At 45.9% G+C, this 23,772-nt stretch overlaps 1 protein-coding gene across 4 annotated transcripts in view; it reads right to left on the bottom strand.

Moving 5' to 3' along the window:
• Positions 1 to 23,772, bottom strand: part of HOMER3 (homer scaffold protein 3) — a 63,626-nt gene that overhangs the window by 15,723 nt on the left and 24,131 nt on the right. For 3 of the 4 annotated variants that reach the window (XM_075611174.1, XM_075611177.1, XM_075611176.1), the window contains 5 exons: positions 21,597 to 21,753; positions 14,068 to 14,199; positions 13,765 to 13,872; positions 8,934 to 9,055; positions 5,889 to 6,045 (listed from right to left, as the gene is read on the bottom strand). In XM_075611174.1, the coding sequence (XP_075467289.1) occupies positions 5,889 to 6,045; positions 8,934 to 9,055; positions 13,765 to 13,872; positions 14,068 to 14,199; positions 21,597 to 21,753 (676 nt within the window). The remainder of the gene's footprint in view (positions 1 to 5,888; positions 6,046 to 8,933; positions 9,056 to 13,764; positions 13,873 to 14,067; positions 14,200 to 21,596; positions 21,754 to 23,772) is intronic. The other variant, XM_075611178.1, reaches the window with a different exon arrangement.

Raw genomic sequence — 23,772 nt, 5'->3', positions numbered from 1 at the left:
TGAGAATTTTAATCCTAATACAGGTATATTAGTATTTTATCTGGTAGTGTTAGGACCTGTGAACTGGGTCTGCCTTGTCGTGGCTCACAGGATTACAATGCTTTGGCCAACGGGTTAAACTAGATGACCCTTTTTCAAGAGAATATATAAGTATTTTATTGTGTAATTTTGTTATATTGGATGTAGCATTGGGCTTCTCTGTTGCTTGTTTAATATATTTTGTAGACAACTTATCAATTTAAATAACTTATTTAAAAAAAACAACTACTAGACACACTTCATCTGATTCTATCTGCCATGTTCTTCTATTCCCAAGCCGCAGGGTTTTCCAGCGGCATTTTCTCTCATTTCTCTAAGTTCCAGGGGGGGATGAACTTTCAAAGGGAAAACTTTTGTATAGGGCAGGGTTTTTTTTTTTTTTTTAAGGAACCCTATCCTTATTTATGTATATATTTTTTTAATTCGGCAGAACCCAGACCCTCTCTAATAACGAGTCTGTGATAAGATGCTTTGTAAGGAACCCCAACCCTCTAATAGCGTGTCTGAGATCAGATGCATTGTAAGGAACCCCAACCCTCTCTAATAGTGTATCTGTGATCAGATGCATTGTAAGGAACCCCAACCCTCTCTAATAGTGTATCTGTGATCAGATGCATTGTAAGGAACCCCAACCCTCTTGAATAGTGTATCTGTGATAAGATGCATTGTAAGGAACCCCAACCCTCTTGAATAGTGTATCTGTGATAAGATGCATTGTAAGGAACCCCAACCCTCTCTAATAGTGTATCTGTGATCAGATGCATTGTAAGGAACCCCAACCTTCTCTAACAGTGTGTCTGCGATCAGATGCATTGTAAATTCTTCTGTATTTGGTACAATTTTCAAAATGACCTGAAAATTGCAGGGAACCCTTTAGGGATGGCCGGGGAACCGGAGGGTTCCTAGTTACCCCTATTGAAAAACACAGGTATAGGATAATCTAAGGAAGCAATTCTAAATTTGTACTTCGATATAAATAAAAAATATTTTTAAACACTTTAAAAAAAATGTTCCTTTGTCTTTATGTCTGTTTAATTGTAATAGCTCAAAATTGTGAAATAGAATCTTCTTCTATTGTACACAGCTGTTTAAGCAATCCTATTTACTCCCTGTCCTAACACCAAGTGCCAGAGGAGCATGGAAAATTCAGAGATACGGGCAGTAAAACCCACCCAACAGCATGGGTTACTGACACCATTCATTTGATTGGTAAAGCAGACGTGTTTTTGCAACACTGTGCAGTCCTGGGTAGCAGCTAACGGGTTAAAATACAAGCACCTTTACTTTGAAGGTTGTGTAGGCATGGAGATCGAGTCTGGATCCAGAAGCTACTCATTTTCATCTCCCCAGATGGGGCACAAGTATGATTAGCAAATGTAGCCAGCAGCCTTTGAGACAACCTCTTACACACAGCGGCTTCCCTGATAACCCCTAAGGGCCACAGACTGACTAACTATAAATCTCTATCAGGGGTGGCCAACTCCAGTCCTCAAGAGCTACCAACAGGTTAGGTTTTCAGGATATCCCTGCTTCAACACAAGTGGATCAATCAGTCCCAGCTTCAACACAGATGGTTTAATCCATCCCTGCTTCAGCACAGGTGGGTCAATCAGTACCGGCATCAGCACAGGTGGCTCAATCAGTCCCTGCTTCAGCACAGGTGGCTCAATCATTAAGCTACCTGTGCTGAAGCAGGGATATCCTGAAAACCTAACCTGTTGGCAAGGACTTGAGTTGGCTACCCCTGATATATATCATACCCCACTCTGTCTCATACCTCATCCACACCACAGGATTTCCCCGTTTAAAAAACAAACAAAAAATAGGAAGTTGATGCTGGTCACTCAGTGAAGGAAGAGGTTATAATAATGTAACTTAAAAGAGTTAGTGCACCTACCTCTTATGCAGCAGAGCTATTTTGACTTATTGAGACATCCTGTTATCTGTTATGGGTGGGTAACACACACTCTATTAACTTATTCTTAATAATTCTCTCCAAAAAAGTGCAACTTGTAAGACAAAAGGAGCACTGTATCCATAGGTAGAAATGTGCTTTTCTAATGTAAAAGTATTGCACTTTCATCATTTGTGTGTCTGCAGCAAGGACGAGCGAACCATTTGAAAATGTGAACCTTCTGAGGCATGAGATAAGCCTCCGGGTTAAGTCATTGGGGCACACGCATCAGGTGCTGCAATTACGTGAATGGGGCACTTGGTACATCTCCCATTGACTTGAATGGCTGGAATGCAGACCCTTCAACATTGGGCAATGTCCGACCCTCTGTCAATATAGGATACAGGAGCTTACATCTCCATCTCCCTATATTTTGAAGCAAAAGGTGGCACTGTGTGCTCATTTGCATGTCATTTCCCAGAATCCCTTGCTGCAGTGGAAGTGCTGGGTGATAATGGTGAAAGGCGGGGTTGCAGACCTGTGTAAGACATGCAAATGAGCACACAGTAATATTTCCATTTGAGATATATATATATATATATATATATATAAATAAATATATATATATATATATATATATATTATATATATATATGAGAGAGAGAGAGAGAGAGAGATATACATATATATATCTATATATCTATATATCTTAGGTATGTTTCCGTACAAAGGATCAGTTGTTACAGGGTTGCTAAGCAAAGACAGCAAGGAGGGGAAGAGGAGACAGAGAGACCGCAAGGAAAGGAGGAGACAGATGGGTGACGACGAGGAGTGAATGGAGAACAGTGTGCACATGGGGCAGGAGGGAGTACAAGGAGAAGGGAGGAGAGATAGCAAGGCGAGTAGGGGGAGGACATAGAGAGACAGCAAGGAGAGGAGGAGACAGAGGAGATGAGTAGGAGAGGAGGTAGTGTGCACAGAGAGCAGCAGACACAGTAAGGCAGGGAGTGCAAAGGGAGGGGAGGACAGAGTGCAGACAGGAGCAGGGCATGATTGATAAGAGAGTATGGCCGTGATTATAGTAACTGTGACGGCGCAGGCAACATCGCCCTACCTCTATGAGGCAGGCCATAGAGCGCGCGACCGCGATGAAGCATGCGCGATTCCCGGCCAGACAAACAATTGTGAGTTTGTCTCGCGAGGGCTGGGTCACGTGGGCGGTTCAGCCAATGAGGGCGAAACACTCACGTGACATCCCGGCCACGCCTCTGCCACACGGCCTAAGGTGGGGGAGAGGGGACGAGACAGGGAGGGTGAAAGCAAAGAGTAATGTTTCATTAATAACCTTTCAGATCTGTTACATCAGCGTATGTTACGCCGGGTACAGATAGTATATACATACAATAGTCGTAGTAATAATCTCCGCATAACCTGCTGATGATTTTTCAAATCAGCCATTGATCTACGAGCTGCGATAATTAGCTGAAGGTTATGAGCTGCAGCCTATGGGAGCGGTGTAGGACAAATCACCGCCGGTGTTTAGCTGCTGCTCACCTCGCCGCACACCGCCAAGGTAAGTCCATAACGTTACACTAAAAACCCCAAATACCAACACTACCCCAATCCTAAAAACCTAACCCCATACCTTTAATTAACTTACCTTGGCAAAGCAGCCACCAGCTGTGTCCACTGACTAAGTGGCTGCTGCAGAGGGTCCCGAACGCCGACGGAGACTTGCTCACGGCGAGATAGCCACGGCCAAATGTCCATTTCCATATGGGTGAGAGGAAGCGCTACTCCGCTCTTAGGCTGCGGTCCCACTAACTACTACAGCGCACGCCGAGGCGTGCGCTGTGCGATCAAGCCCCACCCCCCCCTGTTCCTCCGGTCCCAGTTCCTATCCTGTTGCGCACCTTTCCCCAGCGGTGCGCGACAGGTTTTCAGGCAGGCAGGGGAATTTGAGATTGGCATTTGCGACGGAGGCGTGGCCACGCCCCCGCCGGCGGTTCAGCCAATGAGGGCGAACCAGCCGCGGGACGTCATGGCCACGACCCCGCAAACCTACCGCCACGCCCCCTCCCGTCGCAAACGTTCTCTCTCCCGTCAGACCGCAGTGTAGCGCTGTGCACGCGCCGCCCCCCCGCCGGGGACTCAGCCTTAGGCTGCGCTTATAGTGCCGGCGACGCGACGTCAAAACAAACGCATTGCCGCCGTCGCGTGCGCTTATAGTAAGCGCGATGCGACGGAGCGACGGCTTGGTCGCGATCGCTGGAAGTCATCTCAAATTGATTTTTCCAGCCTGACGTCACCGTCGCCGGCGCTATAAGCGCAGCCTTACACTGCCAGAAAGAGGTGCAATGGATACAGCTGCTACAGGTATAGGTACAGAACCTGCTAAATAGGAACAATGAGGGTACGTAGAACAGGTGCAATAACCCGCACCGGTACCTGATACATGTGCCCCAATGTGCATTGCAATTTTGTTTGATATGCTAACGTATTAAATCTTATTAAGGCTGAGGCGAATACACTATGTTTCACTCACTGTCTGGCGCGGTATCGCTGAAACCTCGCAAAACCCAAAACTCATTTTGCTACCTTATCAGCCCTTTAAGGCTTGGAGAAACACCACAGGGAATTAAATTTGGGGGGGACACCCACTTAAAAATGTCGCTAATGCATATGCCATAAATAATTTACTATCTGGGGAGCGGTTATAAGACAAGTTATCTCACCCGCCTATTTTAATAGGATTCCTTTCATTCTATATTCCTATCCTTCATTTAACGCCCTATTTTCTGACTTGGTATAAGCTCCGCTCACTAAAGGTCGGCGTCAAGCGGAAGACATTTCATTAACCCTTTCAATGCTGCAGGAGTCTGCGGCGAAAATGCAGTTATCATTACCCCTCCCCCCAACCCCCCCAGAATATCTAAAAGCAGCAGTTCCGTCCTATTCGACATCAAAAAGTCTCCTTTCTTTTTACCATTGCAAAGCCCATTTGACTAATGCTGGGGTTTTTTTTTTAAACAATCCCACCATTTTTTAATTCAGTAGTTGGACTCTGGAGATAGCGGTGGCCTCTCTGGGAGGGGTAAAATGGCTGTTCCATTCACACTCATTAAGACAATGGAGGTTGCTGTGGTAACAGCAGATTCTTGGGATTTAACAAACAGGTGACAACTCTGCAAAAGATTGAAGGTTTTAATAAAATGTAAAGTTGGAAATAGATCAGCACAATATGCATCAGGTTTATGTTCGGACTCCATGACAACGGGCCTGAGAAACTAATCTTTACTTCTGAAACACACACACATACATACAATATATATACACACACACACACACACACACACACACTATATATATAATATAATATAATAATATATATATAATATACAATATGTATAATATATATATATATATATATATATATGTATATATATATATATTATACATATTATACATATTGTGGAACTTACTCAATGGTAGAGCACAGTACCACTACTTTGTAAATTAATCCATAGTAGTGTAATCTGTTTTGTGGTAATAAAAAATAGGTCTCAAACAAAGGATGTGGAAGGGAAGAGTTTTGTGATTTTTAGGAATTAGTAAAGTGCTATTACTGCGTACAATGAAGGTGACATACAACCTATTACATTATTGTACTAATTATTTGTTAAAAATCTTCTAAAAAGCCAGGCACAAAATGTTTGAGGTTAAAATTCAAGAACTCCCCACAAAACCTGGACGAATGGACCATTCCAAAAGCCGAGTGAGGAGTCTGGTTCAGTGTAGCCATGACAACAGCCTTAGCCAATAAGAAGGCTCCAATTTGGAACATTTCATTAATGAAAGAGAAAATAGTGGTGTGAGTTCCGCAGAATGGAGTAATCTGATTTGCCAACCCTGATACATATCATGGATAATGCCCACTGGCCGATTGTCACCCTACCCGGTGTTGTAGTTTCTCCGCCTCCTCCTGGTACCCCGCCAGCTGCTTCTTCCACTTCTCCACGTTGGTGTTAGCTTCCCGTAAGGCGGCCACCAGCTTGTTGTTGTTATCCTGGAGGCTGAAGAACTCCGCTTCCCACTGTACTTCACACACGGAGCTGAGGAGGAGGCAGCAGAGGGAGAGGGCTGGGTAACAAAGCCATGTGTCACAGGGCTCTCGGACACCGAGAATATGTGCATCAATTAAAAAATAGATCCAGCACTCTTGGGTCTTTCATTCAAGAAATATTCAATGTGGTGATCGAATCTAGCTTGATCAAGGTCCCGATGGGGACTGAAACTTCGATCACCACATTAATTATAACTTGAATAAAAGTCCCAAGAATGCGAGATCTAATTTATTTATTTAGAGATAGAGATATATATATATATATACAGCAGGTATTACCAGAAATTCATCCGGAAAGAAGAGACAGTACACAGCCAGTTAGATATGACAATTATATTAAGGTAACATAAACCAAGGCACTACATGCAACGTTTCGGTCAGCTACATGTGACCATGTCGCACATCCCTGAGGAAGGTCACATGTAGCTGACCGAAACGTTGCATGTAGTGCCTTGGTTTATGTTACCTTAATATAATTGTCATATCTAACTGGCTGTGTACTGTCTCTTCTTTCCGGATGAATTTCTGGTAATACCTGCTGTCTATTTATGCATATGGGATAAGCATCAGTATATTGTTGTTTACAGAGTGCCTGCTGCCCTTGTTTTATATTATATATATATATATATATATATATATATATATATATATATATATATATATATATATATATGTGTGTTTGTCTATGTACATATGTGTCTACAGGATCCCCAGAAATAAGACATTATCTCCATACATTTGAACAGAGAGGAGCATTAAGATCTTCTAATCCTCTCTAATGAAAGCGGCCATCAAAGACTTCAAAAACTAATCTCCCTGCAAAAAAAAATGAAAATCACCCCTGTGGAATTAACAATGTCATCCAGCAGTGAAGGGGTTCGATATTAATATCTTTAATACCAGATCGCCCCATGTGACCTCTCTGGGGTGATTTATTCTCGCTAGCTCCTAGATTAGGCAAGGGCATCCAACATGGGTCCCTGTGTGCTGTGTAATGACGGGACATTGGAATCCTTTTCGGGGCCCTGATGAGGTACCTGGTACATCACAGGGCACATGCTCGTTTCCTAAGGGGTGCTCGGCAGGATCGCTCCGCCAGAGCGGGTTCCCTCTGCTCCCTGTACCCGGGGACTAGCCGCGTCACGCGATGCGAGCCATCATATGATGTGGAACTGCCAGTGGTCCCATGGAGCTCTGGTGCCACCGGACCCCTGGCACGGAGAAAACTGGGTTAAGCCCACACATTTACAACAATATTAAAAGCCTGCCTGTTCCAGTCCGTTTATGAAGATACTTAGCCCTTATTTAGCACGGCCAGCTGCACTCTGGAATATGTGGAGTGTTTTGTATGGAGGCACAGCCCCATATTAATCCTAGAGAAGTGTAGACATGCAGTCCGTAGTAATACCTTTTTAACCTTTTCAGTGCCGGAGGTCGGGCAGCACCAGCGTGCCACCGGATCTCCGGCATTTGTTATCATGTGATCGCTTCAGCAGGGATCACATGACCCCCCCCCTCCCCTCTGGATGACAGAAACAGAATTTCAGTTTTAATCTGGCCAACCATTTCATGGAGCGGTTAGCCCAGGGGCGGGTAACTCCAGTTATTAAGGGCCACCAACAGGTCAGGTTTTCAGGATATCTCCGCTTCAGCACAGGTGGCTCAATCAGAGTCTCTGTCGAATGGTGTGTTAATAGGGCCCCTGCTGTCCTAGCCATGTCAGAAGGGCACTCTATGTGTTAAAGAGACAGTCCTGCCTAGAACAAAAGGAAACTGGGACATATTTCATAGAGCTGACACTTTAAAAAATATATATTTTTAAACTTTTACCAATTACATGGTAACCAAAGCTGTGGAGGGTTTTGACAATCTTTAACTAGTTTCTTTTGCTGATAAGAGTGTTTTGCAGTCATCGCGGTTGTTAGCTTAGCTCTGCTGCTCTGTTTGCAAAGTAATTATGAAGCTGTCATTAATCAAACACATCAACAGAAGTAGCTGCTTGAATCCAGTGTCCCTGGTATAAAACGATACATACTAATGTATCCCAATATATAAATAGTGAGATTACTTTAAGGGGGATTGAGTCTGTCTAAGGAGCCAATTACATGGAGGAGTTGTTTTGTTAAACCCGCTAATTTAAGCTGCCCCTTTAATGCGCCAAAAAGACTGATGTAAATGTGAAAAGATTACGAGCACTGTAACTTACACACAGAGACCTGGGAAATGACACTAAGGTCAGGTCCCCAGTGGCCGGGTGTGTCTGGGCGCACAGAGCGCTGATGCGTACGCTGGCAGGGGAGACAAGAATGTGGTCTTCCCGCACAGCGACGCGATCACGTGGTTGGCGTGCACCAATGGGAGGGCAGATATGCCCCGTCATGGCCGCGCCACCCGCTCCCCTACAGACTGCGGCTTTAAACAGTGCACGCGCAGCCAGGTGCGCGTGCTGCTGGTATGACTGGGGCCGTAGCCTAACACAGGGGTGGCCAACTGCAGTCCTCAAGGGCCACCAACAGGCCAGGTATTAGGGATATCCCTGCTTCACCACAGGTGGCTCAATCAGTGGCTCAGTCACAGACCGAGCTACTGATTGAACCAACTGTGCGGAAGCAGGGACAGATTGAGCCACCTGTGCTGAAGCAGGGATATCCTGAAAACCTGACCTGTTGATGGCCCTTGAGAACTGGAGTTGGCCACCCCTGGTCTAACATATATGGAGAACACGCTTGATTCTCCTTTAACCGCTTTGCTGCCAAAGGATTGAAAAGGTATTAATTATATCCTGCAATGAATTTCCCATTTTTATGAACTCCTTGTATAAAACCCGTGTATATAACCTTGTGTAAAACATGCGTGTAAGTTAGTTGATGAATGTACCCTTCTGACAGCATCTTCTTAACACGCTCCCTCTCTGTAGTAAGTTCCATTTCAGCGCTCTGACTCCTGAACAGCTTCTCATCGCCGGGTCCATTGGAGCTGATAATGGGGGAAGGCACAATCTGGGGAGATATTATGGAACGGTGGTTTAAAGCTCCACTTTCAGTTGGAATATTCATTTTTTCTGAGTATAAAACACATTTGCTTTCTTAATTTCTTACTGCTCCTATAACTACACCCTCCTTCCTATAACTCCTCCCATAACTACTTTGTATACCCCTCCCAAAATTGCCCCTATACCTCCTCCCATAACTCCTCCTATAATTTCTCCCTAATTCTATATCTCCTCCCCTAACCGCTCCCATAACATCTCCCTATAACTCCTCCCCTAACTGCTCCCATAACATCTCCCTATAACTCCTCCCCTAACATCTCCCTATAACTCCTCCCCTAACATCTCCCTATAACTCCTCCCCTAACCGCTCCCTATAGCTCCTCCCCTAACTACTCCTATAACTGCTCCCATGAACTCCTCCCCTAACTGCTCCCTATAACCTCTCCCTAGAACTCCTCCCCTAACTGCTCCTATAACCTCTCCCTAGAACTCCTCCCCTAACTGCTCCCTATAACCTCTCCCTAGAACTCCTCCCCTAACCTCTCCCTAGAACTCCTCCCCTAACTGCTCCCTATAACCTCTCCCTAGAACTCCTCCCCTAACTGCTCCCTATAACCTCTCCCTAGAACTCCTCCCTAGAACTCCTCCCCTAACTGCTCCTATAACCTCTCCCTAGAACACCTCCCCTAACTGCTCCCTAGAACTCCTCCCCTAACTGCTCCTATAACCTCTCCCTAGAACTCCTCCACAAATCACTAGGATTGTGTAAAGTTAATGCAAAGCACGTTACAAATATAGACGCACACTCTACATGAAACCGAGTCTCCGAGCTTCAACTTAGCGTCAATAAAATCCATTTGCCCTCCTTGCAAGCCCCGCACTAAATGATCATTGTCACGGACAGCACACCTGTGAGCACGTGAACTGCAAGGTTAATACCGACGCTCGCAAGCTGTCCCACTCTTCCCCTCCGCCGAGGTCCTTCAAATGGACACTGTCTTTCTATAATTTCTTATCGTAACATAGGATCAGGTTATCAATATCAATGGGATTCAGGACATGAAACAGTTCATCGATTAGCTCTGGATATAGCCAAAGTTAACCCGTTCCCTGCCAGCAGGAGCCCGCAAGGCACAGTGATGCTAAATAAAGCACATCACATGGGCCACAGCAGCTGAGCCAAAGGAATAGAAATTGACAGACCAGGCTGTTCTCTGAGTAATTGATTGGTCTGTGCACTTAAATATGTACAAGATGCACAGCCAGTCTCTCTCCTCCTCCTCCCCCCCCCCCCCCCCTTCAGCCTGCAGCTTAACACACAGACTTTTCTGCAGTAAAATTACATCTTCTGACTTGAGGCAGGCAATATGTGTACCCAACAGACAAAGCGGCACTATGAAAAAAATATATAGCAGTATTGTGCATCAATGCAGGGAAGATCCAATGTTTTAAATATGATCGATGATCGCTCAGCTCTGCGGGTGCCTTGTGAAACACCTTTCACTGCCAGAGAGGCCACATGAAAATGCCATTCCCTTATATAATGGCTTGGCCCAGAGGTGCTCAACTCCAGCCTGCAAGCCCCCCCAACCCCCCCCCCCCCTCCCCAAGCCCCCCCCCACAAGTCAGGTTTTCAGGATATCCCAACTTTAGCACAGGTGGCCCAGTCGAAGATTGAGCTACCTGTGCTGAAACAGGGGCTGATTGAGCCACCTGTGCTGAAGCTTGGATATCCTGAAAACCTGACCTGTTGAGGGGGGGGGGGGGGCTTGAGGACTATACAAAAGGACTCCGGGCTTGTTTGTTTCAGAGTTGTCAGTGGAATGTTCCAAGTCTAAAATGTCAAAGTCTGTCAGTTATTAGTCAAACAGAACAACTCGGGCATGAATACTCCCAAGTACACACGCGGCACACACAGAATGTAAAGATCAAATGTGTACATGCTATAGTACAGATATAGCATCAACACTGAACATATCAATAATGTGGAGTGCATATAAATGCCTTTTTCTAAAGTATTACCCAGGTATCAACTGGGGTATTCGCTTTATATTTAAAATAAAAAAAATGGTGAAATCCTGTATTTGTTTTTCTTCCTGAGAAATATGGATATAGATTAAAAAAAAAAAAACGTATGTTGCTTCTTGATAGCCCCCTAGGGTAATCCACAAATCACAATTTCAGATGATCGCTCACATCCTCACGGCAACCAGGTGTTGCATCTCCATGAGAGAGAGTCACCCTCCCCCAAACATGACCCAGATTCCTAATAACATTTGGCATATAGCATATATGGAGAATTCGCTTTTCAACTACACCCTTCCCAAGTTTAGTAGAACATTTGGTTTACCAAAACGATGGGGGGTTTCCATGATAGGATCTCAATAACGATTGAAAGCATATTCTCAGCTCCAAACCCCCCAGACATTTGTCAGACTACCCAGTTTATCTCTTGGGGACTTGGTACATAGAGGCTTACTTTGGGGTTGTTTTTTTTTTTCTCTTCTCCCCAATGTTTATCCTTCTCACTTTGGAACAATGTATAATTACATATGCACGTTTCCCCCCCTCCCCCTTTTGTTTTCATGTTTAGCCCTTGATATACTCTTATAATGTCCTGCACAGTGCAGTGTATCTGCAGTTCCAAGGCAGTGATATTATTACAACAGCTGGTAAAAAACAAACAGTTGTATTGTGTCCCATCTGTGCAATGCACGGAGATGACAGTGGTTAATCCAGCAGCCTGCTATAGCGTCTGGGACAGCGTTCGATGCCGACGTGCCAGTAAGTGACACTGCCAGCCTGTGGCTCTGCCAGATCCCCTCACCTACTGTGAGAGTCAGCAGTTTAGCTGGGCGTGGGAACTGCAGGGGGAGAGAGAGGGGAATATGCACGGATGGGAAGTGTAACGAGATGAGAATTCAACACGAAGACGTGTTTCATATAGAGAAAGTGTTACAGTGCGAGAGATGGGGGCTGACAATTTAGATGCTGGGGAAGTGACGGACGGGATTACTTCCCTCCGTTGTGTACAGAGTTAAGGGAAGGTGTTGGGAGCGAGGGGGAAGCTTACCACCAGAACACTGGGAAACCAGGGGGTCTTCAATAGCCCGGCCCTCCCAAGTGCTGGAGCATGATGGATTAACACAGGAGTGGCCAACTCCAGTTCTCGAGGGCCACCAACAGGTCAGGTTTTAAGGATATCCCTGCTTCAGCTGTCTGAAGCACGTCTTCCCATTATGTGTTATTTGTATTATATTATTTATATGATTGTCACGTGTATTACTGCTGGGACGCGCTATGTACATTAATGGCACTATATAAATAAAGACATACATACATACATACAGGTTGGTCAATCAGTGGTTAAGCTACTGATTGAGACACCTGTACTGAAGCAAGGATATTCTTAAAACCTGACCTGTTGGTGGCCCTTGAGGAATAGTGTTGGCCACCCCTGGTTTAATACATGGGGGGAATGGATAGTTTCTGTCACAGCAGCGGTGATACAAGGACGGCGGATATTCAATTCCATGCGGGTCATGGCGAGAGGACCATGTGCCAGATACATTTTCTAGTAAAGTAATTTTACAATGAAGCTGTCATCTTGTCAGCACAATTAATTGTCTTTTTTAAATAAAAATGTAAAGGGCATATGGAGGTTCCTTTGGTGAAGACAAAGAGAAAGAGCGAATGAAAGGGAGACAAAGAGAGGGAAAGGGAAGGGGAGAAATGCAGGGGTGAGAAGTGTTGGTTAGTCGAGCAGGAAGAAGTGTGTTTAATAGAGAGGAAGGGTTATAGAGAGAGAGAAAAGGAGAGAGAAAGGCAAGTGAGACAAGAATCCAACAGGAGGAAGGGTTAGGCTGCGCGTATAGTCCCGGCTACAGCGACGGCGCGTCAAAACAAGGAAATGTAATCTGTTGCGTGCGCCTAAAGTGGGCGCGACCAAAATCGCTGAAAATCAATGGATTTTGATATTTCCCGCGACGGCCGCAATAAGCCAGTCACATAGCCTCTACGTGACGTCACCGCCCCTTGCAGCCAGCGACATCGCAAACACTGAATGACAACTTTTGCGACGGGCGGAGTCACCTTCAATGTAAGGAGAGAGAGAGAGAGAGAGAGAGAGAGAGAGAGAGAGAGAGAGAGAGAGAGAGAGAGAGAGAGAGAGAGAGAGAGAGAGAGAGAGAGAGAGAGAGAGAGAGAGAGAGGGAGACAGAAAGAGTGAGTGAGAGAGAGAGAGAGAGGGAGAGAGAGAGAGGGAGAGAGAGAGAGGGAGAGAAAGTGTGAGAGAGAGATGGACAGAGAGAGTGAGGGAGAGATGGACAGAGAGAGTGAGGGAGAGATGGACAGAGAGAGTGAGGGAGAGATGGACAGAGAGAGAGAGAGAAAGAGAGAGAGAGAGAGAGAGAGAGAGGGAGAGGGAGAGGGAGAGGGAGAGGGAGAGGGAGAGGGAGACAGAAAGAGTGAGTGAGAGATGGACAGAGAGAGGGAGAAAGTGTGAGGGAGAGATGGACAGAGAGAGTGAGGGAGAGATGGACAGAGAGAGTGAGGGAGAGAGAGTTGGAATATGCAGGAATCCAGAAAATGAAATAAAGAGACAGAGGTAGAGAAGTAACTGCGGCTCTGGTATTATATTGTCACAGGCATAATACACCCACTGCCTTTCTGATGACTTCCTCCCTGCAGGTGTTCCCTCCACATGAGCCACGTTACCTGCTGGGATGTGATATTAAGAGCCGGATTCGTCAGCTCAGTTTTGTCCTGAGATCGCTCCCTGGCCAGCCGGGCGGCCTCTCTCACCTCCTGGAACTTCTCGGCAAACTACAGGGGTGTAGAAAGAGGTGCACGTCACGGGGAGTGGGTCAGGGCAACCCCAGCAGGGCTGCCTAAGGAGACGTGCAATGCACGGCAAAGCCCCTCTGGCAGCGAAGGGGTTAACTAACCTGATCACGTGCACATTATTCGTAAATAAGGCGAAAACGCGCCATTTTTTTAAAATCGTTAGAAATGGGTTACCTGGGACAGATTCTGTTCAGATGCGAAGCCCAGCCCGTAAACAGTGTTCGCTCGACTGTCAGCCCACTGGCCAAACTTCTGCGAGGTCTTGGTGAAGGTCATGTTGGGGGTGATGGTGCTGTTGATAATGGCCTGTGGAAACGCGACATGTTGCACTTGGGAATTAATGAACCCGCTCTGCTACAATGCGTGGTCATAAATTAGAAATGCAATATATTTATAAGAAGAAGACATTTTTAAATGAAAAAAAAAAAAAACAATGGCATTAATGAGATATTGCTTGTTTTTTTTAGGGAAACAATAATAATAAAAAAAAAAGAATATTAATGATGCACTTTCATGTTACTACAGCTGCTATGCAGCATCGGATTTGAAACTCCGCCGCCCCTAGGCACTTGCTTGGGCCGTCCGCCTCCTTGCTGCCGCCCTCTATCTCCTTTGGAACCCCAGCGTCAAAAGACGCCATTAACGTGACGGCGCACGGTGTCGCGTTGCCATGGTAACGCAACATCATGACATCACGGCAGCAAGACACCGTGTGACGTCATTTGACGATGGGGTTCCAAAGGACATAGAGGGCGGCAGCAACGAGGCGGCCGGCCCAGACAAGTGCTTACCCACTAGGTCCGATAGGCCCGAGAGTGCGGAAAATGCATATGGGGAACGGAAATTTTTGCCGCCCCGCCGGGCGTAATGGACAATCCGCCACTGCTGCTATGTTTATGGAAATACAGACATTCATGGAAGATACGGAAGTGTTTTACCTGTTCTGTTCCCTGCATGTGTTTTATTTCTCCTAAGGCTGCAATGACCTTTGCACAGCTGCTTCTGAGACACAGAAGCCCCTCACATCCTCCCCTGCGCTACGTCCCCCCAGCTAGGGCTACCAAGGGCCACGCTACGGACATCCGCCACGACACGGATCAGAGCAACGGACACCTGCAAGTACAGCTAACACTGCGCTGATCGCTACAGGACACCGACCGGCACTATCTGAGGCAGTAGTCCGCTGCTGACACAGGTAACAGACCGCACGCCACACACATTGGAAAAGGCCTACAGACACCTGCAGCATGGCAGAACCCAGACCTTCACCAGACACCACGCATGAGTGTGACAATGCAGACGCTGAGACCGCCACACAACTGCAACAACTACGACACAAGAGAGTGTAAGGCCCAAGTCAACAGTCACACTTACACAGAAGGCCCAGGAAAAATATAAATCAGACTTTGACTGGCATCCAAAACTGGACATGAAATGTTAACTGTTACAAATATTTGCGTTCATAAAAAGCAGCTTAAGCAGGCTATAGCTCAACTGAGGTCCAGCCATACATGGTACAAAATGGTGTCAGAGACATATATCACCTACTTGACAAGAACCAACACCGGTGAAAGCCTGCAAGAACGAGAACTACAAAAAACAATTGATCTGGAACGTGACGGCCACGTGCAGAGCGCAAGCACGGAAGCTGAAAGTCGGAGAAAGGACCTCTTGCTGGAGCTTGCGCCACAGTGCTCCGGTGCATCCAGACACTCAGCAAGATCCTCGAACTCTGCGCGATCTAATGTATCTAGCGTAAGCGCTACCAGGGCGCCAGCTACCGCAGAGGACGCACGTGCAAGGGCTGCTTACAGTCGAAAAGTGGTAGCCATGAAATTGGAGTCCATATCGAAGAGGAGCATCGGGACGATGCTGCAGCCATAGCCGCCGCTGCCACAGTTGCCGCCACCATCGCTGCTGATGCAGCCTCTGCGTGTAGGAAGGCCGATTTGGAAGTGAACTCAGAGTCCTTACGTGAAGAAAAAGAAGCAGCTGCCACTGAAGCCCAAGCCAAGATCTTGGAAGCAACGGCAAGACAAGATGGCAGGGAGCACTGAAGCTATCAAATAGCTACAGAAGATCCGGCCCAGCGCACCAGAGACCATGTAACGAGCCACGCCAGTCCACCATCTCTACCAGACGAGGAGGTTATTACAGATGCCGAAGCTATGGAGAGTCCACATGAAGTAGATGCTGTTCCTCTAAAGGCATGCGCTACCTGGGATGGCTACAGCTACTGCAGTGATCCACATGCTCGCCAGCGTACGGAAGCACTACAACAGGCTCGCAATCAAGTACGCTCGCGCAGAGAAACACACTTCCTCATACTTACACGCAGCCAGCGCACATCCACCGCAAGGAAGAGATAACTGCAAGGTTCCCCTCAGCACGAACCATTGCACATAAAGCATACCCTACGCACACACACCAAAGGCATCCGATCAACCCCACTCTACCTTATGGTTCAACGCTATGAACCTTGATGGCAGACAGAGCAACAGACAGAGCAACATACCCAAACACAAAAGCCCACATCTTTCTCAACACTCAGACTGAAACAGGAGGCTTGACAGACTTAGACTAAGGTCCCGCTGGAAGCTACTGCACGAGCGCCTGGCGGCGCGTGCACAGCCGACAACCGCGATCTGCGGTCTGTTAGCAGCGCTTGGAGGCGCGGGGGGGGGGGGGGGGGAGTAATAATAAAGATTACACTTTACATTGGGTTCCTTGAGCGCTTGGGGCTTGCGGCGCAGGACAGCTGACATTCTCATTTGTATATGCAAATTATTGATGAGGTATAAGATAGTTCTCAGGTGGAGCCAGTAACGTGAGCTCTGTGATGACTTACAGGCGCAGATCTGTGTCTTGGACTGAACCCCTCTGTGCCCATAAAGAGGATTTTTAAGAGCACTTATGACTTAAATGAGGATTCATGGGACTGAAATTGGCGTGAGGCAGGCTTTATTTTTCTTTTCGTTTTTTACTCAACTAATGGAAATCTCTTTATAAATAAACAGGAAAGAGTTAACAATTTGAATGCAAAAAAATAATCAGGCTTTATGCAGCGTATTAAAACAAAACGTTGAGTGATAAGAAATGGCGAATGACAGTGGAATCCATGTTTCGATGCAGCATAGGAGGTTAAAAGGAGGCGCAGTCGCATTGTATCTTTGCTGTTTTTTGATGTCACAGTAACCACACTCCCTCAAATATTGTGCATTTTAAAAAGTAGTTCATGTACCAGGTGCGTTTGGTCTAAATCTAAACGAATACAGAGTAACAAAATAGCAGATGCAACCAACCTGCAAACCGACACATTGGATCGGAAGGGATTTGGCTGCCGGCGATCTCCCCTCTTGATTGGCTCACAGCACACACCATGTGACGCGTCACCGCACGGGATCACAATTTTGTTGTATCCCCTGCTGGCTGACGCGCCACAGCGCCAAGAGGGACAACAAGCGAGGAGACACCGGGGCCTGTTAGAAAGGAGGCGAGGGACTGGTGAGAGGCGTGCACGCCACCGTCAGCAGCGGGGACCTAGCCTTAGCCAAGTACTTAGTCTGGCGTGAACTGGTTAACACAGGCCTTACCACGTTCGATCAAGAGTGTGGAAGTCTACGTTCAGGAATGTAATCAGAAGCCTGCATATCACCGCAAGTGAAGAACTTGACCTGCTAGCCAAGTGGTTGAGGAAAGAGCTTTCAGAGTATGTGAAGAGACTTAGGTTGGTACACGTGAACAGCCCTCAAGAAGTTATGACAGTAACTCAGTATGGCAAAGACTAGAGGAGTGGTATGGCAGCCCAGAGGTAATTGAAGATGGTTTCGAGAGGATTGAAAACTTTCCCAAAATCTTAGGCAAAGACAATCTAAGGTTACAAGAGCTTGGAGATCTGCAGGAATACGATTCCAAAGGCTGATCATTCTGTGTTATTTTCTTTATACATTTTATTGCATGGTTTTTTATTTGTATCTTAGATTTAATACTGTATGTATTTTTTAGATTATATTGATTGTATCTTTCACCTGCTAGTTTTTATTAATTGATATTAGCATTGTAATGACACCTATTAGTTTGAGGGGTATATATAATAATTGTTTGTTCTTGTATAGCACTGCTAGTTTTACGTAGCACTTTACAGAGACATTTTGCAGACACAGTCCCTGCCCTTTGGAGCTTACAGTCTATGGTGCCTGAGCCACAGGGAGATAAAGTGACTTGCCCAAGGTCACAAGGAGCCAACACCGGGAATTGAACCAGGTTCCCCTGCTCCAAACTCAGTGCCAGTCAGTGTCTTTACTCACTGAGCCGCTCCTTCTTAGACAGTATACTGGTACAGCATTAACAGACGCCTGACAAAGACGCATTGCGAAACGCGTTGAGTTTGGAGCCGAATCCTGAGCCAACACCTCAACGCAGAGGAGAGGTAGGTGTTCCTGTCTCTACAACATCTCTCGCGAGAACTTGTGACGTCACAACCAGGAAGTGAATGCCGGGAGAGTGAGCCACGAGGAGGGAGAGATACACAAAACACCAGGAACTACACAAGGGCCTGTCAAGTATCACCCCCAATAACCCCTGTACATTGCCTTTTGAATTTTCTGAAAATGTGAGTGTGACCATTGAAGCTTTATAGGTCACAAGAAAAATATACCTGTGCAACCTACACTATTGGATAATTTTCTTTCTTTATCTATGAAATCCTGCTCACTGCTTGTGAATAATTTGCTTAAAGAGAACACCACAGCATTTTATGGTTTAAGACATTTGTTTCTTTTATTACACTATTATTTCCACCAAACCTCCACGGCATTTCTCAGATACATAATTTCTGACACTGGTCTCACCATGGATCCAGCTAAGGTGAAGGCGGTCCTGGATAGGCCTTGTCTTACTACTCAAGGCTGTACAGCGCTTTCTGGGCTTCGCGAATTACTACCGCAGGTTGATTCAAAATGTCTCTTCTTTGGTAGCTCCCATTACAGCCTTAACGAAGAAAAGTGCGGATCCTACTTTATGGTCGCCAGCGGCTAGCCAAGCCTTCAATCATCTGAAAACCGCCTTCGTTTCTGCACCCATCCTCATACATCAGGATCCCAAACTACCGTTCACCTTGGAAGTGGATGCATCAGACGTCGAGGACGGAGCTATTCGGTCTCAGAAAAGGACACCTCAAACCAGACTTCATCCGTGTGCCTTTTTCTCGAAAAAGAATTCTGTACCCGAACACAATTATGACGTAGGACCGGGAACATCTAGCTATCAAGTTCTCTCTAAAAGAATGGAGACATCTTTTAGAAGGCACGGAGAATCCTATCACCATCTTGACCGACCACAAGAACTTACTCTACATCGAGAGCGCTCGTCGCCTAGGGGCTCGACAAGCCGAGTGGTCGCTTTTCTTTTCCCGTTTCAATTACATTATTTCTTTCCTACCGGGTTCAAAAAATGTCAAAGCCGATGCCCTCTCTCGTCAGTTTTGGGTGGATGACAAAACCATACTCCATTACTTCCAGAAAAGCAAAGAGAGTGGGAGGAGTGGAAGTATTCCTTGAAGACCGTTGAGTAACTGCAGATCCCACACACCTATTCACCCATATCCCTCACCACTGCACAAAATAAAGCAATGTGTTTTATCTCAGATGCTTCCACGAAAGCCATAGCAGTAGTGGCTTACTTAAAAGGTCACAGATATCAGTGGAGAACATCATATTAGTTTCATCCTTGGCAAGGCTAAGTTGGCACCACAACCTGACCACACTATACCAAGGCTCGAGCTGTGTGGAGTAGTGTTAGCAGTAGAGCTAGCAGAGTTCATACTAAATTAAATGGACAGTAAACCAGACATCACCAAGTTTTATACAGATAGCAAAGTGGTGCTAAGCTACATATGCAACCAAACAAGAAGATTCTACATACAGTATATGTTAGCCAGAGGATGAAAAAAATCAGACACCATGATCCTGGAGGCAGGTTTAACTTGACTATCCCATGAAATTTGACAACGTTTATGGTTGAAGTCTCAACAATTGTCAAAGCCAGAACCTTTATCAGGTCCATCATTTTAATGTCTCACCTGGACTCTACAAAATGAGAAAATTGGAGCTCTTGATCTATGAAGCGCTGGGACTGTAAAGAATTGGGATACCACCACCTGGGCGTCCCTGTTACTATTTGTGGGTTCCACTTTCTTCTATGGCTTCGGAAGAGGCATTAAGGAGCACCAAGCCATCCTTGACTGGTGCAACTACCCTTGCACTCGTGTCACCAAAAGAACTTTGAAGACCCAGTGGGTGTTCATGTGTTTTATTTTTCCAATGGCCGCCATGACCTTTCCCCTAGTTCTTGTCATTGTAGAAAGTTCCTAGCTGTCATTTAAGCCTTAGCAACACTTTGTCTGGACCCTCAGATAATGGTATCTTCCTAGATCCCTAGCACATGGTATAGCCCTGCCTTATTTCCTGGTGTGAGGCTGTTGCATCAGTCCTTTACAAGCTTGCAGCCATTGCTATTGGTCTACCCCAAACTGCTCTCCCTGTGATTGCATTAGGTTTTCACCTTCCCCTAATGTATGCATCCCCAAGGTTCCTATTCCTTTGTGCTTGTGTTCATTATAAAGTTTACCAGAAATCCAAGGAGGACTCTATTTGCATGAAGAAGGAGACAAGTTTACCTGTCTGTCAACTCTCACTGAGCCTCAGGGAGCCGAGGACAGAACTTTACCTGTTTGATACAAACTAAGGCCCCGATCCACAAAGCTCTGTTAAGTCACTTAATGTGATGTTAACCTAACTTAATGTCATCTTTAGACTGTGTATCTTCAAAGGCCAATAGCGTAGTATTAAGCCATATTTTCTCCAGTAAACAGCATGGAGTTAACTATAACAACCATTAATGATAATGAAATGCAAATGAGGCATTGTAATAGCAGTGCATACCCACCAAAGTGCATCAAGTTTAACACGGAGACTTAACGTTACGTTAGTTAGGTCATACAGTACCTAAACTTGGTGTTACTACCATCCAGACCCTGAAATCGGGCTTTTACAGGGTCGGCATGGGTGTAATGTCACAGTTAAGCACCAGTTAACTAACAGTGTTATTTCCAGCGTTACAGTCCTCCTGTCCTCTCTTTCTCCACTTCAGTAAAACATCTATTTCAAGGTTTGAATCGGAGTAATGCTAAGACATTCTTAACAGCACGTTATGGACAAATAACACTAGATTATGCTACAATACGTGGCATTAAGCCTATGCTATTAGGGTTGCCAGGTGTCCTGTATTGAACTGGACTGTCCTGTATTTGGATACTCTGTCCAGTAAAAAATGAGAGGTACAGTAATACTGGACATGTGTGTGTCTGGTATTTTCCTCCCTGGACATAGTGACCCGACGCACCTTTCACCATTGAGTCCAGTATTTTTGGAGAAGCCACCTGGCAACCCTATATGCTAATCAGATATAGAACAGCCATTGTTTTTGCATATAATTAGCTTTATGGATGCGGGTTAACCTCCATTCCTGATTTAGGTAACGTTATGTTCTGAGCCCTGGATCTGGGCCTAAGAGAGTGTACCAGATATGAGCTTTTTATTGACTTCCCATTGCCATTGTAGGGTTCCTCCATCTCCGTTCCAAGCATTCCCAAATGATTTGACTAACTCTTTATTGGATCCCTAGGTAAGCGATAGTGTGCTCACCTTCGTGCCGCCCACGCTGATGACCCTGTACACGTTCCGCGTGGCATCATAGAAATAAGAGACGGTAGCTGCGTGCTTGCTGGCGGGAATCCAGTTCTTCTTGGTGACCGGGTCGATCTGAAAAACGTGTGCGCGGGTGCTGAATATGGGCTGCTCCCTAAAAATGAGAACACAGTCAATAGTACGGGGAATGCTAGAAGCCTGTTCCACATCTCCATTAATATCACTGACACAGACAGTGATCCCTCTCACATCTATGTTGGTAACACGGTAACATACAGTACTAATCAGCAGTCTCTCTCTCATAAATTGCATCAGAGCGATCCTTATTGCCACTGGCAACACATAAGTCATTGTTTCCCAACCTGGGAGCCAACGATAATTATAAGGGGGGGGACTCAGAAGGACACAGTATGTGCAAGATCTTATTTAATTGAACCACCAAATCCCCCATAATCGTTTTATTTTTTAACAATCTTTTTCCTTTATTGGAGAATTGCAGCAGAATTACAGAAAGTAATAACATTGTAGAATTGGCAATGAAGTCATAGGCACATGACTGCCGGTAGTACAAGTCAATCCAATAAACCATGTTCTGTTTTTGAAGGTAGGTTGAGGGGAAGACAAAGGAAGGGGGATAGGTGGGAACGACAAAGAAAGATGGGCGGGGACGGGACTGATGGAAGATGATAGTTCGGGTGTCTCCAATTCCACCCACTCAGAGGAGGGTCAATTTTGGGCCAGGATCTGTAGGAGAGCTGGGGCTCCGGCGCCAGCCCATGGTTCCCAGGTGTTGTAAAATTGGGGCATCTTCTGCTTTAACATGGCGTAGTTGAGCTGCTTGATAGTATCTGATCACATCAGGTGCACCTAGACCCCCTCTTGTCTTTGAGGACAGCATAACCAAACTCGGGACCCTGGGTTTACGCCGTTCCCAAATAAATCGGAAAATATGGGACTGTATATTTCTTCATTCTGATAATGGTATCGTAACTGGGAGGGTTTGGAAAAAGTCAAGTAGTCGGGGGAGGATATTCATTTTAGAGGAAACAATTCTACCAAACCAGGAGATTTGGTGGTTGTTCCATGAGTCCAGATCTTTTTTAATTTGGTCAAATAGGGGGGGATAGTTAGTTTGGTACAGAGCTTTGTAAGAATTGGTTATCTTTACTCCTAAATATTTTATGTGGGAGGAGTAATCGTTTTTCTTTTTAACTCCCATTTTATTTCCACGATAGGAACCCTTAGGTCCCCCTGAGCTGAACCGGACTATTTTCAGCTCTGGGAACTCCCTGGTTCCCGATAAACGTACATGTAAAATGACACAGTTTACATCTCACTTCAGGGGAAACAAAATGGATGCCAAATATTGGGCCAATAGGAAGCCGCAACATCATCGCTGTGGCTTCAAATTGGATCCTGACTTCACCGGTAAGTATCTAGAGAGCTGGGGGATCCCCTGAGCTGGATTGGTTCGAATCAGAAGGACACCCCCCCCCCTCCCCCAAGTCCAGTCCTGTGAAAAAGGAGGTCAGTTAGCGGGGATTGCTGCCCTACACAAGTATATCCTTTTCCTAACTGAATCTCTGCTTAATTAGAAGCCGGATTTTCTGGAACGAGGTGAGTGTGGGAGTTTAATTCTCTACATTGTGTGACCCAGATGAAATGACAGAGCTGATCAATCTGGGCAGAACTGCGCTTCCATAATTGTGTCTTGGGGAATTTCCAAGGAAGAAACAGACTCTACTCACAGAAACCCATTAATCACATGAGGGTCAGGAAGGAACTTTTGGCCTTGTTGACTTGTCTTCACAGTGAAATTATGAGAATGATTTGATGTCCGTCCCCCAAGCCCCCCCACCCCTACTTTGATTTTCCTTCTATAATATTTACATGGTTATCCTTACGCTGCAGTTCACTGAGCAGGGAGTGCGGGGGAATAGAGGTGGGAATGGTGAGAAGTACGCCCTCTGCGGCACACTGAGCAGGGAGTGCGGGGGAATAGAGGTGGGAATGGTGAGAAGTACGGCCTCTGCGGCACACTGAGCAGGGAGTGCGGGGGAATAGAGGTGGGAATGGTGAGAAGTACGTCCTCTGCGGCACACTGAGCAGGGAGTGCGGGGGAATAGAGGTGGGAATGGTGAGAAGTACGTCCTCTGCGGCACACTGAGCAGGG

This window comes from Ascaphus truei, chromosome 8 (assembly GCF_040206685.1).
Source record: "Ascaphus truei isolate aAscTru1 chromosome 8, aAscTru1.hap1, whole genome shotgun sequence".
In the NCBI taxonomy this organism is placed as follows: domain Eukaryota; kingdom Metazoa; phylum Chordata; class Amphibia; order Anura; family Ascaphidae; genus Ascaphus; species Ascaphus truei.
The sequence above is the reverse complement of the archived record's forward strand: the minus strand, read 5'-3'. Positions and strand labels throughout refer to the sequence as shown.